This window comes from Mustela lutreola, chromosome 2, assembly GCF_030435805.1.
Source record: "Mustela lutreola isolate mMusLut2 chromosome 2, mMusLut2.pri, whole genome shotgun sequence".
NCBI lineage: Eukaryota > Metazoa > Chordata > Mammalia > Carnivora > Mustelidae > Mustela > Mustela lutreola.
Window position 1 is genome coordinate 95,184,522 of NC_081291.1, and position 15,406 is coordinate 95,199,927.

At 44.8% G+C, this 15,406-nt stretch overlaps 1 protein-coding gene across 2 annotated transcripts in view; it reads left to right on the forward strand.

The window, feature by feature from the left end:
• LOC131824554 (inhibitor of carbonic anhydrase-like) overlaps window positions 1-14,547 on the forward strand; it is a 42,243-nt gene extending 27,696 nt beyond the window's left edge. The window contains exons 12-17 of one of the 2 annotated variants that reach the window (XM_059162645.1): window positions 1,774-1,929; window positions 5,002-5,143; window positions 10,012-10,076; window positions 10,825-11,009; window positions 12,714-12,900; window positions 14,159-14,547. In XM_059162645.1, the coding sequence (XP_059018628.1) occupies window positions 1,774-1,929; window positions 5,002-5,143; window positions 10,012-10,076; window positions 10,825-11,009; window positions 12,714-12,900; window positions 14,159-14,193 (770 nt within the window). In that variant the 3' untranslated portion in view covers window positions 14,194-14,547. The remainder of the gene's footprint in view (window positions 1-1,773; window positions 1,930-5,001; window positions 5,144-10,011; window positions 10,077-10,824; window positions 11,010-12,713; window positions 12,901-14,158) is intronic. The other variant, XM_059162644.1, reaches the window with a different exon arrangement.
• Window positions 14,548-15,406: the final 859 nt, after the last annotated feature.

Sequence of the window (15,406 nt, forward strand, 5' to 3'; positions counted from 1 at the left end):
ACACCATCCTACTCCTTGCTACATGCTGCCTGCCCTTCTCTGCCCCAGGAGGCAGGAGCCCATTCCTGGCATTCTGGGCCAAGTGGAGGCTTCAGGATAGGAGGAGAGTCCCCGCTGCTTTAATGAAGAAGAGGGGGAAAATGAGCTCGACCTTTTAGCTTTCAGCCAGCTGAATGTAATAGTGGAGGTGTCCACCTTGTCTTTAGAATAGAGGAGGTGACGGGTACTCCTGTCTGTGTGTCTACATAGGCAGGGAGGGTCTGGATCTGTCCCTGAAGTACGTAATCTTGGAAAAACAGAGCAGTATTTCTCAATCCAGTGTAGTGCCTGGACTGGCTGCATCAGCATCACCTGAGAACTTGTGAGAAATACAAATTCTTGGGCTACACACACACACACACATACACACACACACACACACACCCCAGATGGCAATAATTAATGCCATTTGTGCAGAATTAGTTACACCTCCGGAAAGTCATTGTAATAGTATTTGGCTCCCAGACGGTGTAATAGAGCACAGTCTGGTAAGCCAGGGCTAGCTGTGGCTTCAGGAGAATCTGCTTCACTGAGAGAGGGGCTCTGGTACTGCTTGTGCCACTAGCAGCATGGTTGGAAACCCATCAACGTAACCTCCCCGTCATATCCTAATCTACAATGTGCCCATATAAGCACATCTGATCCCCCCGAAAATCCCCCTGGATGGGTATCATTGTCACCATTTTACTGAGGAGAAGCTGAGGATCCTAGACACTAAGTGACTTGTCCTAGGAAGTAACTGGCAAGGCAGGTCTTCCACCTGCCACATTCACTTCCAATTTTTCCAGGTTTGACTATGTAGAAACCCAAACCATGATGGCAAGAAAGGAAGTGTAGTAGGGAGGGGGGTTTGGAGTGGTGGTGGAGGACCACATTATCATCTAGTTCTGTAGATTTAGGATTCTAGTTTTCTTATAAATTCAGATATGCTGTTTAAGCCTCCATCAAAATGCATAATTCAGTTACAGAGTATTAAGATAAGAATATACCAAATACCCATGGTGTTCCATTAGAATCAAGAACATGAGAAGAAATCTCACTCCTACCAAAGACACTTGGTATTACTTTGGAAGTGAATGCAGTAAGACTGAAAAGATTAGAAACATATTTTTAATATTGGAGAAAAAAGAGATTAAATTGTCACTATTAGAAAATGATGTTATAAATCTAGAAAATCAGAGACTTTAAAAAAGGAGTTATTAAAGCTCTTTCTTTTGGACTTCAACAGAAATATTTCAACAGGTACACATATGTATGTACAAGATTTACATAGATAACTTGTAATATGGCAAAGTGGGTCACAACGGAAGTGCCCACCAGTAGGGGGATTACAAAATATGGCACTTCCATACGGTGGAACGTAACTTAGATTCAACCAGTAAACAGAATGAGACAGCGGCATCCACTTTTGCTGAATCAGTTTATCATTGAGGGAGAATAAAGCATCTTTCAGTAAAGAATGTAAGCAGGAGTCCACTGAAAAATATGTGTAAATATTTCTGGATGCACATATGTAGACACGTCTGGAGAGCAGTAGTGTCAGACTGTTTGGCCCCATACCTACTAATGATAATTATTGGGAGAGTCTTCTGCTAGAGCAAGGAGAGGGGTTCAAGCTACTACTCCCCTTCCCCTGGGAGAGTGGCAGGCAGAGACTAACTGTAGCACCTCTAGAAGATATTTTCACAAGATTCTGGAGCTACTGAAATTGCATTTTGATATCTCTGTTACAAGGTCATTACGCCGTGGCAGTGGTTAAGAAATCAGATCCCTACTTCACTTGGGACTCTCTGCAAGGCAAGAGGTCCTGCCACCCCGCAGTTGGTACTTCCGCAGGCTGGATCATCCCCATGGGTTTAATATACAACAAAACCGGGTCCTGTAAATTTGGTAAGTGTGTTCTGGGAGGCAGTGCAGCAGCCCCTTCCATGGGCCTGTACCTGCATTGTACAGGAGTTCAGTTCAATGGCAAGGAATGTCAAGGGATGGCATGAATGGGTAGGGGGGGGTCAAGTGCTGGGCAGACATTACAGGTGAGCTTTGCCTCTCCTTGAGCAGGTGCTCCCTCTTCTCCTCACCTCCTTACTTCTGAGGGGAAAGGCTTGGTCCAGTGGGAAGATATCAGGGAAATGCCCTACTCTTTATGTGTTACAATGGGCTCAGGGAACAAGCCTGGGTTGCATAGCAAGAGTGGTCTCTGTGTGTGTATGTGTGTGTGTGTGTGTGTGTGTGTGTTGTTTTCCCATATAAACCAGATTGGTTGTTTTGTAAAAACCTAAAACCATATACCAGCAAGTCCTTGAGTGTTTTTCACTTGCATCCTTATCTCCTTCAGATTCTCGTATTTGTCATTTTAGCAGTATTCTTGCCAGTACCTAAAAGTCTCCCGGTACCCTGCTTTGCCCAGCCATCTGACAAACCCCATCTCTGCACAAGCACCATTACCTGCTCTCTTCACTCTCTGCACCTTAGCAGCTAAACATGGATGGAGAAGTCATGGGGTAGAACAGTTCATTCCACTGGAAATGGTCCAGCTACTGGCCTCAGCAGGCCTCTCGCAGTCACATCCAAACTGTGTCGCTGCTCCACACCCCCACACTTCCCAATAATTACCCTAATGTCCTCATTGTCCACACATTTTCAGCCCACACCCATCTACCACCCTTTCTCAGCACATGACTCTTCTCAGCTGTAATAGACATCAGAAACGGTCAAAGTTTACCCCTCACCATCCCACTGCCAAAGCTGTGGGCTCCTCATTGGCTGTATCTGCTCAGCCTCCCTCCACCTGTACTCTGGGTGTAGGTACCTCCCCTTCTCTCCTCCCTAGAGCCTCATGCCCTTGGATACTAGTTCTCTGTCGGGTATAGCCAACAATTTCTTTCAACATTAAACGTCCCCAGTGTTTTCTATCTTTTAAAGTCTTCCTTCTCCCAGCAGTCTCCCTGGGTTTCTGATTTGTTTCTCCTCCTTGCTGCCAGACTTCTTAGCAGCATGGTCTGAGCCACTCATCTCCCACTCACTCCTCCACTCCCTGTCCTCTGGCTTCTCTGCATCATTCCATAGGAAGGATTCTGGTCAAGGCTGCTGGTGACCTCCATGTTGCTCAGTTGGAAGGTCTTGCTCCAGTCCATTCCTCTATGACTTCTCTTTCTTCAGATCACCTTAAAACACTATCTTCTGACTTCTGTGAAAATGCTGGCTTGATTTTTCTCCTACCCCTACAAAGTCCCCTTTCCCAACCTGGGTAATAAATGTTTCAATTGTTTAAAGCAGCTTTCTTCCCCCACTCTAAACCCAATCCTTAGGCAATCACATCCATGCCTACAGCCTCATTTGCCATCTAAACAAATAATATGGGCATCTGGGTGGTTCCATTGGTTAAAGGACTGTCTTCAGCTCAAGTCATGATCCTGGAGTCCCAAGATCGAATACTGGATCAGGGTCCCTGCTCAGCAGGGAGTCTGCTTCTCCCTGTGACCCTCCCCTGTCTTGTGCTTTCTCTCTCTCAAATAAATAAATAGAATCTTTAAAAAAACCCTAATCCTGTTAAACATTAAAATCTAGGCACATAGCCAGCTCTAGATAAATGTTTGCTGTTATCACTATTATTAATATTAAATCTATATGTTGATAACTGTTGTGTCTTTATCCCTAGCACAGATCTCTCTTTGACCTCCACACCTGTGTATATTAAACTGGCTATTTGACATTATCTAGTTATTATCAAAAAAAGTCATTCTCAAAAGACATTAAGCTCAAACAGAATGTATCAGCTCCGCTACGTCTGCTCCAGAGCTGTCTAGCTCAGTGGAGGACCCTACGGTCCATCCACTTACCCCAGCAGGAAACCAAGTGGTCATCCTCCATGTACCCATCCATCACCAGTGATGTCCCCCTCCACTGTCTCCCTCCCCTTGTGCTACTCTAGTCCAAGCTGCTCTCACTTCCCCTGGACTATTACAGTAACCTGCTGCCTGCACCCCGCATCTGCCCTGGATTCCATTCATCCCACTGGCAGACCAGTCCTTGCGAAGCACACATCTGGCTATATCTGGCCCACCACTCCTGTCCCAGCATTGCTGTAGCCCTTCAGAAGCTCCTCATTTCTCTAAGGAAAAAGAACAAAATTTACACAAAGGTGTAAAAGTGGGTCTGGACCTTGCCTCCTCTCCACTCACTCTTGCACTGGGTGGTCTAGCCCAATGGCCTCTTACTAACCTTTCTGTGATCCTTGCCCCCACCCCCACCCCCGCCCTGGGCCTTCACAGATGCTGCTCCCTGTCTGGGAAACGCTTGTCCTTTCACCCTTTACTTGAGTAATTGCTATTCATTCTTCCTCTCTCAACTTGAAGTCTCTCCCCTATTCCCAGGTCTGTACAAGATTCCTTTATGTGAAGCTGTATAGAACATATTCTTTCCCATTGCAAGCTGGGGTTGGGGGTACAAATTCACTAGTGTGGCTAATAGAGTTATGACTATTGTTCATGGGCTTGGGTTCCAGGAGCATGGGACCTATATGATGTCCTCACCATAGTGCCCTGGGGCCCGATATGGGGCTTGGCATCTGGGCCTCTTGGCTCCTTCCTGGATTTGGAGTCAAGATGATTATCCTATAAGGGAGGGCAAGGGCGGCAGAGGTCAGGAAAAATGTGGGAGAGGTTCGACTGGGTGGGCTTTCAGTTTTGTTCTCTGTTAGGATTACATCTGTGTGTGTACTTCTAAACCTCTGCCCTGTGCCACTTCTGTTCCACAGACCCTTGTCCCAACTTCAGCCAGTCCCCGTTTACTTTGCTCTAGTTGCAACTTTTTAAAAAATTCTGTAATGTTCTTATTTGTAATAATATGGTACCAAATCCCTAAATGTGTCTCTACATCATTCAAGGAATTCTAGGGACAAAATCGGAGGCTTTCTTGCTAACATAGGTGAGAAGAGCTGACCTACTGTGTTTTCCTGCACAGATGAATTCTTCAGTCAAAGCTGTGCCCCTGGGTCTGACCCGGATTCCAAGCTCTGTGCTCTGTGCAGTGGTGGCAGCAGCCCAGGCCACACCTGTGCTCCCAACCACCACGAGAGATACTATGGCTTCAGCGGGGCATTCAGGCAAGTAGTATCTGTGCACCACCTTTCTCTTGGGCACCAACCCAGTGAACCTCTTGTCCTTTCATCTTTTCCATCACTCCAGGATCTGGCTGCTGCATTTAGGAAGAACCAGAATTAGAAAATAGAACCCCAAATTCCCACTGGCCCCAAGGAGTCAAGCCCAGCTCCTTTCTGGAGGGCTTTTCTGCAGATCCAGCTGACTTAGGGTCCCTGAGGAGAAGCAAGAATGAGGGGTGCAGGTTCACAACCCTGGGTCCACTTTTTTTCTTTGCGATTTTGGACAGGTCATAGAATCTTTCAGAGCTCCAGTTTAAAATCAGAGGATGGGCACTCAACCTGTGCTTCTTACACCTGGCTGATGAGTACATTTAAAAAATAGATATTCCTGGGCACCTTCAGCCCTTCAGGAAACTTTATTGAGCAACTATTAATGTGGCAGGCACTGGTCTAGGTAGAGGGGTCATAGCAGCAAGACACAAGTAGCTCCCTTGCCCCCCGCATCTCAAGAGGGTAGGACAATGAACATAAACAAGGCCACTCATTTCCTGACTGTGCTAACTGCTACAAAGAAACCAAGGTGGGGTGGTGTGGTAGTGACTTGGGTAGGGGACAGTTTTGGAAATGGTGGTCAGGGAAGGCCTCGAAAAGCAGGATTGTGTGAGCTGAGAATTAAATATTGGGAGGGAATCAGGCCTGAGAAAAGCTAAAGGAAGGGTATCAAGGAAGAAGGAACAGCCAGGACAGAGGCATGAAGCAGGGCAAATCATGCTGTGTCTGAGGCCAGAACAGAAGGCCCTGAAGGGGAGTCATGGCGTGGGGGTGAGGGCATGGGTGTGCACAGGTTGGAGCGGAGGCACTGGATATGTCTTAGTGCCCTATTGGCCTGACCAAGGAGGTAGAGTTAATTTTAAGTATGCTGAGCAGCGCGGGACCCTTTGAGGCAGGAGGCATGCTGTGTGAATCGGGGTTGCGTGGCAACTGGAGAGCACGTGAGCATCTAGGATGGACCCCTTTATTTGTCACACTGCCGGACGACTTTGTCCTGCCATTTCCAAAGTTGTGTCTCTTTCATAAGCCATACATAATGGCATATTTCAGATTCCACAACATCAATGTACACTGAACATGAAACCTAGTCTCAAGTAGGGTTGGTTTTTGTTTTTTGTTTTTTACATGGCATTAGGGTTGATGGTCTTACTGGTGCTAATATGATAATATCAGAGAGAACTTAGAATTGTCAGAGCTTTGTCTTGAAACAAAACCCACCCTCTTCCTCAAATGAAGTTCAACACCCACAGAACAATCTTAGCTTCAGATGGCTAGTTCTCCCCACAACCTCCTACCTGCATTTCTACTCCTGTGGGTTTCCTGGCTCCAACAGCTCTTCATTCCTACTGACTTGTGCCCCACCCACCCTGCCAACTCTTCCCTAGTCTCTCCCTGCTTCATATTCTTATCCCTTCCACACCCAACATACATTCCACAGCCAACCACAATAATCATTCCTCTGTGTCTAGCCTCAAGTGCCTGTCCCTCTGCTGGCAAAAGCACCAGGCCTTGCTTAGGTCTGACATTCCACCACTAGGGGTCTGCACTGCTGGGGTGCCCAGCCTCCCATTACAGTAAGGAGAACCCACCTCAAATGTGCATGTGTGCCTAGTGCCTTCACCACCAACCTTTCTAGAAGATGAGTCCATCCTCTGTCCTCTCCTCAGTCCCCCAACACATCTGCCTCCATCTGTCATGCCTTTGTTTCCTACTTCACCAGAGAAAATTGAAGCAATCCAAGGAAACGCCACAGCGTCCCACTGCCACATCTAACCCACTGCCCTCCCTCCTTTTCACCGGCTACCTGGCTGTCTTCTAGCTCAGCCCTATCCCATGGCTGCACCAGCCTCTCCTCCAGCCTGGCCAGGGGCTTTGCTCGGCACTTCTCCCCTCTTGCTGCTGCACCATCACAGGATTTTCTCTACTAGGTCATTTGGTCATTTCTACCAGCATCCACACATGATGCTGTTTTTTTCACCTTAAACATCAGTAAGTAAGTAAAATCTCTCTTGAACTCACTTCCCTCTCCAGCAACTTCCCATTTCTCTCCTTCTCTATATCCCCCTTTCTTGTTTTATTTTTTAGCACTTTTCACTCTCTAGAATACTATATATTTTATGTACTTGTTTAATGTCTTTTTTCCTTTAATAAGATAAATAAAATCTCCTTTGTTGAAAGAGCTTCCTCTTTAGAAGGCAAGAGACTTGAGCCTTGGGAGTGAGCCAAGATACTTTAAGGCGAAAGTTGCCAAACAAAATTTAGGACATCCAGTTAAATTAGAATTTCAGATAAACAATGAATGAATGCTTAGCATAAGGGAACCCACTCCTCCTCCCCCCTTCTTCCTCCTTCTCTCCCCACTTCCTCCTCCTCCTCCTTTTCTTCTTTTTCTCCTTCTCCTCCTCCTCCTCCCTCTCTTTTCTTCTTCTTCCTTTTTCTCTAAAGAGAGATGCCGCATCTTCTTTCCCCGGAGGATGGTTTTCTGTTTCTCAGCCTACATGGAAGGAAATGTCTATGACTAGCATTATTACAGCTTCTCGGTTATAAAGAAGCAGTCAAACACAGACCCTAATGTATTCATCCCAATTCCCAGGAAATGGGATTGTCAGCCCATTGAAAGCTTCATGTTCACACAACTCATGCAGTGAACTTCCACTGTAAAGTTGTAGCTGCCTCCACTGTGACCAGATAGATTGGGGGGGATGGAGGAAAGGAGTCAGTTCTCAAAGTATTAATGTTTGGTAAACCAAACAAGAGTCAAGAATTTTTAAATTAAATTATACAAGGGGAATTTTGTTTTCCTAGATATAAAAATCACATTATAATACTGCATAATACTTTAATACTATGATCAGTACAGACAGGTTTGTGTGCAAGAATGACAAATCAATGGAGATTAGACTTCAAAGACTTATACATGGACACATTATATTTGGTGTATAACGAAGATAATATTTCAAACTGGGGGAAAGATGAACTTGAGAGAGCAAATAAAATGAGTGTGGCAAAGTGGCTCCGGATCTGGTAGGAGCAGCTTCAATAGTGAGTCAATCCCAAAAGCTGACTGGCAGGCTGAAAAGCTCACCCTCAGTGAGGGTGGTGTGAAGGGGTGCTGATTGCAAGGGCAAAGATTCCTTTTAGGTGTTTGGATGAGTGTGGGAGGGAAGCCATGGCGGAGGGCCATGTGGGATCAAACAGGGATTATTGATTTTCAAAAAGGAAAAGAGGTATATGAATGCTGATAAAGAGAGCCCAGTGATCAGGGAAAGACCGCAATTACATAAGAGAAAGAGGATCACTATCGGAAGGTGCCTGAGAGTGTGGGCGGGGTTGGGATGCAGGGCACCTGGAGGGACACTTTTGCCGAGAGAGACCTTCACTCCTTCTTTGTGTCTGGAGGGCAGGAGAAGCGCACTGGAGACTTGGGCTGGCAGATTTGGCAGAGGGAGGCTGGAAGGAAGCCCATGTGAGGATATCTGTGTTTTCTCCGGGAAGCAGGAACACATGTCAGAGTGAGTGTTGAGGAGAGGGTATGTGGTGAGACAGAGGCATGCGGGAATTTGGAAAACATTTTAGTAATTGCTCTATGGAGTGGAGAGGTGGCTATCTGAAAGAGTGGTTCTCACCACTAGAGCACAGAGTCTCTTAGGGGGCTTGTTAAAACACAGCTTGCTGGGCCCCACACCCAGAAATAGGTCTCGGGTGGGGCCCAAGAGTGTGCATGTCTCACGGGTTCACAGCTGGTTCCCATGTTGCTGATCCCAGCCCACACGTTGAGAACCACAGATCTAGAGTAGAGAGAGGAAAGCAGGAATGCCCAGGAGAAGTTAATGATCAGGAGAGTCTCTGGTCTGCCTCCCTACTAGAGTACAGACACACCTGAGGCAGACTGTCATATGTATTCAGGACTGGGATTATATGAAGGACAGGAAGAAGAAAGAAATAGGGCAAAGGGAGTTTAGGAAGAAAATTGAATGGGAGTAATTGACCGTAGCTAAGTATAGAGGGACCTGAAGTTAGGAGAGAGAGAAAACTGGAGAGGTGCTCCTGATAATTGATCACTAATGTCAGTTGCCAACTGATTGGATGTCCTAGAACTGATTGCTAATGTGTTCGACATTTCTCATAAAGAATGGACCTTAGTGGTGCCTAAGTGGGTTAAAGCCTCTGCCCTCGGCTCCGGTCATGATCCCAGGGTCCTGGGATCGAGCCCTGCATCAGTCTCTCTGCTCGGCAGTTAGCCTGCTTCCTGCTCTCTCTCTGCCTCCCTCTCTGCCTACTTATGATCTCTGTCTGTCAAATAAATAAAATCTTTTTAAAAAAAATCCTACAAAAACAGCAAACTGTGTATACTTAAAAAAAAAAAAAAAGAATGGACCTTAAATACAGAGAAAAATTTTTCTGCAATTAATTGTGAACACATACCTAGTGATGTACATTCACTAGTGATCATTAAGACTGACTAGACATTGATTTTAATCTCTGGTGTGAGTTTTGATCCAACCAGAAAGTCAAGCTTGAATATCCCTGTTCATAGGAGAACACAAACATCTTCTCTGGAGAAACCAATCAGTATTTAAAACAAGGAACAAAACAGTGGTTAGCTATAATAGGAACAAAATAAACAGGTTTCTCTTTTTGATTACATTTCCCCTCTAATTCTCAGGGACAGCCCAGGTGTTACAGTTGTGTGTATGGATGTGGCCAGTGTTCGTTGTGGTTCTAGTGGAGGGTGAATGAGCCTCTAGGTGATTCTCTCTGGGCATCTCTCCCTCCCACTCCTATTGATGCTCCTCACTGACCTGACCCTTGCTGTGCAGGTGTCTGGTTGAAAAGGGAGACGTGGCCTTTGTGAAGGAGAGCACAGTCTTCCAGAACACTGATGGTATGTGCCTATGCTGTCATTTCCTCCCTTGGAAAAAATCTGAGTCTCTCCTGGAAAGTCACTCCCAGTCAGACAACTGGGGAAGTTTATTAAAGAATGGCTGACTCTCTTCATTTATAGGCATTCCTTATATATTCTGGATACTTTTTGTCTGCTATATGTATTGACAATATCTTGTTTCTCTCTGAAAGGTTTACCTTTGCATTTTCTTAATGGTGTCTGATGAACAGATATTTTAATGTTTAATGTAGTTCAACTTATCAATCTTTCTGGCTGTTGCCAGGCCTGTTAAAGAAATGTTTGCCTTTGGGACGCCTGGGTGGCTCAGTTGGTTAAGCAGCTGCCTTCGGCTCAGGTCATGATCCCAGGGTCCTGGGATCGAGTCCCACATCGGGCTCCTTGCTCGGCAGAGAGCCTGCTTCTCCCTCTGACTCTGCCTGCCTCTCTGTCTGCCTGTGCTCGCTCGCTCTCCCTCTGTCTCTGACAAATAAATAAAATCTTTAAAAAAAAAAAAAAAAAAGAAAAGAAATGTTTGCCTTTAACAGGACTGAAAATGCACTAACTGGAAAGGCTATGAATTTATAACCATCAATTTTTCTCTTTCTTCTGTTTTATTTTTAAAGTTTTTTATTTCATTTTTCTGTGTCTCTGTGATTCTCCCAGACATTGGTAGTTGGTCACATCCCCCCAAGGAGGGCACTGTGACTAGAGCTGTCAGCTGTGGCTGACCGGCCTTCCTTCTCCCCAGGAAAGAACCCTGAAGCCTGGGCTAAAGACCTGAAACAGGAAGACTTTGAGCTGCTGTGCCTCGATGGTACCAGGAAGCCTATGACTGAAGCTCGAAGGTGCCACCTGGCCATAGTCCCAAATCATGCTGTGGTCTCAAGGAAAGATAAGGCAGATTTTGTCCGCAGGATACTCTTCAATCAACAGGTTTGGGCACACAGAAGGTCCTTCCACATATCCCCCAAACAGAATGCTCAGATCTCCTCCAGAGCTGACAGGCACACCCAGCCCAGTCTCATATTCTTTCTCCCTGGGCAGTGGAACAGATTCTCAGAGCTCTGCCTCTGAAATCAGAAATCTAGCTGGTGGCTCTGTTCACTTTGTGCTCTGGGGCTGTCTAGGATATCAAAGTGGACTGAAAGAGCCTTGGACACATGAATATCTGAAGGGTCTTCCTGAGACTAAGTTTCCTCTCAGAACAGACTCCTGGTACTTCTTGGACTTGTTCAGTCCCTCCATGAGAGTTGTCTCTTGCGTCTTCTGTCATAGAAATAAGGGAGATGGCTTAGTGCCCTTCACACAGGGGTGAGGAAAGGAGGCTACTCTACCTGACTTAGTGTAGGTCCCAAGGCATTACTGAACCTGGGCAGGCTGAGCATTGTTTTAGGCTTCCTGAAAGTTCAAGAGCCAACATTCCGACAACTCATGACTTCTACAGGCAGCCAACAGGGGCTATGAAGTAGCAGGATGCCCAATTCAAATGATCTTAAGAAAACCCAAAGCCTCATCTGCCTTTCAGCTTCGTATACCCCATTCCTGGAAGAACCCTGTATGATTAATCCATGTGTTAGCATATGCTGCCAACACGTCCCAGTTAGAGGACTACAACTCAGGGAGAACTGGCAAAACAAAAGGCTCCTCATTAGGGACACTTGAAGGCATGTGTCTCCCAAAACACAACTTGCCCCTTGGCTGTCCGGGGCTGAACAAAGAAAAAGAGAGGAGGGGAAGAAAAGATGGAAACGGTCAGGTGCCTAGGACAGATCTAGAGTATAGAAGAGGCCAGGCAGCAAGGGCTTTGGGCAGTGGAAGACAGGTAGCACGACCCAGGAAGTTGAAAATATCCAGCATGATAGGCAGAATTGTGATACTGTGACCACAAAACTCAAAGCTGCTGCTTCTTCTTTTTTAATTACATTTTTAAAAATTTTCTTTTCAGCGTAACAGTATTCATTGTTTTTGCACCACACCCAGTGCTTCGTGCAATACGTGCCCTCTCCAATACCCACCACCTGGTTCCCCCAACCTCCCACCCCCCCCCCCCCCCCCCCGCTGCCCCTTCAAAACCCTCCGGTTGTTTTTCAGGGTCCATAGTCTCTCCTGGTTCATCTCCCTTTCCAATTTCCCTCAGCTCCCTTCTCCTTTCAGTCTCCCCATGTCCTCCATGCTATTTGTTATGCTCCACAAATAAGTGAAACCATATGATAATTGACTCTCTCTGCTTGACTTATTTCACTCAGCATAATCTCTTCCAGTCCCGTCCATGTTGCTACAAAAGTTGGGTATTCATCCTTTCTGATGGAGGCATAATACTCCATAGTGTATATGGAAGCTTCTTTTATTAAGCAGTTACTTTACATACATTATCTCCATTTACAAATGAGTAAACCGAGGTTCACTGAGCTCAGTAAAGAAGTTTCTTAAAGTCAGGTGACAAGGAAAAGCTAGGGCCACGGTTTGAACCCAGAGACCATGCTTTTTGCCATTCATGTTGCCTCTGAGACTGTTACCGTGTCCCAGGTCTCCCAGGGGCTGGAGCTGAGCAGTGCAGCAGACTTAGATCTTCTGAGGTAGAATACACAACCTTGTGCTCCTTGGTGCTCCTGCTCACTCTCTATCTGTCTGATGCAGGAACTCTTTGGAAGAGATGGGTTTGAATACAGGATGTTCCAGATGTTTCAGTCGTCAACTAAGGACCTGCTCTTCAGCGATGACACGGCATGTTTAGCTAACCTTCAGGACAAAGCATCCTATCGAAAATACTTAGGACCAGAGTATCTTAGGAATATTGCTAACATGGGACAATGCTTACACTCTGGTGAGTAGAATAGAACACCAAGGAACAATACCATGGCGGGGGGGCAGGTGAATATGTTTAAGGACCATTGTGTGCCAAGCCTTGAGCCAGTACTGATAGGAGAACAAAGATGGAGAAGGCTTGCTCCTGGCCCTGCAGGAGGATGTGAGCCTACACTGTCAATCAGACAACAGTACAAGGGAATACCTGAAAAAAGACCAAATCGTTAAAAGGAGACAGAGAGCGCAATTGAGATCGTTTGGAAACTGAACTTGTTTACTTGTGCATTTCCATTTTTTTCCTAACAAAATGAAAAGGTACACATGTGTGGGCCCTTCATTGTAGGGAGAGTGTTGGGAAATGACCCCTATGTATCACTCATAGAGAATAAATTTTGAAAGATTTTTTTTAAAGGATTTTATTTATTTATTTCACAGACAGAGTTCACAAGTAGGCAGAGAGGCAGGCAGAAAGAGACGGGGAGGCAGGCTCCCTGCCGAGCAGAGAGCCCGATGTGGGGCTTGATCCCAGGACCCTGGGATCATGACCTGAGCTGAAGGCAGGGGCTTTAACCCACTGAGCCACCGAGGTGCCCCCAATTTTGAAAGATTTTAAGTACAATGTATAAATAATATTAATGGAAACTGTAACTATAGTTAGCACTATAGCGTTCCCTTTCTAGTTATACACACACACACACACACACACACACACACATACATATATATTTTCAAATGGCATAATGTGTGAATGTATAGTTGCCTAAAAAAGGATTAAATTGGAGAAATAAAATTAGAGCTGGGATAATCAAATTTCTGGGAGCGTGCCTGAATTTTTGTTGAATTACATCGTATGTTGAAGATGATGAAAGTAAAAGGAACAGAAAATATATTTAAGGATAGCACTGACTTCAGTTAGGAGAAACAGAGACAGAGAGAGAGTGAGAGAGAGAGAGATAGAATTTAAAAAAATCGGGCACCTGGGTGGCTCAGTCAGTTAAGTGGCTGGCTTCAGCTCAGGTCATGATCCCAGGGTCCTGGGATGAAGCCCACCATCGGGCTCCCCGATCAGCGGGAGCCTGCGTTTCCCTCTGCCTGCTGCTCTGCCTGCTGCTCTGCCTACTTGTGATCTCTCTCTCTCTCTCCCTCTGTCAAATAAATAAATAAAGTCTTTAAAAAAAATCATTACCTAGCATTTACTTTTAGAAAACAGGAATAGAAACGTGTTTAGTAAACACAGAATGTACCTGTAAGTCTGTCTTTTATGTTTTGCTTCACAGAACTTCAGGACGCCTGTACATTCCATGTACATTAAAAACTGATCAAAGTGGGCAACCACAGAAATGCTCAGTGCCTGCAAATACAGTGGGGACACATCTCACTTGTCTGCATGTGGGCCTCTGTTAACTTCAGTCGTTTTATATAATTATGTGCTGTAACTGATACAAAATTAAAGTAAACAGAAATTACAATGAATAAAAGTTATTGTGTCTGCTTAGAAAACTTATGTCCTCATTATATGTCCTCATTAGAAAACTCATTATATGTCCTCAGATTTTTTGAGGGGAGAAAACTGATCTTTATGCTTGAGTTATGCTTCTAAATTAAATATCTATTAAATTATACCTTTTTTAAAAAATGTACCAAACAAGCTCGTCTTCCCTCCCTATTCTTTAATTTACTCAAGAGTTGAGTCACCTATATAGAATTGAAGCAATAAATATGTCTGAAGTGAGTCTGAGTGGTGATTATAAGTATGCAAAAAAATGCACTAGTATGTACAGTATCGAGGACTTACACAATAAAAACAAGGGATAAGGAATGAGTTTGTTTATTTTAAAAATATATTTGAACATTTAAAATTCATAATGTCAAGGGGAATAAAAATCCTGACCCAGATTACTTGGAAGACATTAAAATTACTACAAAAATCTAACCCTACTACCTACTGGACTCAATTAAGAGTTTCTTATCAGAGACTTTGCCATATCTTGTATTACCATACTTGCAGCTTGTGGTAGTGCCTCAATAAATATTGACTGGGGCCCTAAGTTACATATTGTTAAATGGTAGTTTCATAAGTGTAGATTTCTGCTTATGTCTGTGAAAAAGTAACCAGTACAAGTCTTGCCCCCCTACCATAAGCAACTAAAAAACTGACAAAGTATATGAAACAACTGTTTTTAAACATTGGACAATAGCAGCACAGGACTCTGGTCCTTGAGATAAGGGAAAGAAAAGAGATAAGCAGAATGATGACCCTACTTTTTGACTGGAGGAAATTTCCAGATCATGGCACAGGGAGGGGGAACCCAAGAAAGCCTGTCACATTAGTTGAGGAAACAAATAAAAGCTTGGAGAGAAGCAAGATGACTGGAGTTTGTATACAGAAGACATCTCTAGAAGAGTCCCCTTGAATGTTTGGTGAAATACCAATCTGCGTGAGTGTAGAATGAAATTGAAATCTGTAAGACTAGACAAAGAATAACTGTGAGAGACCTGCAAGCTGAACAATTCCACAGAGCTAG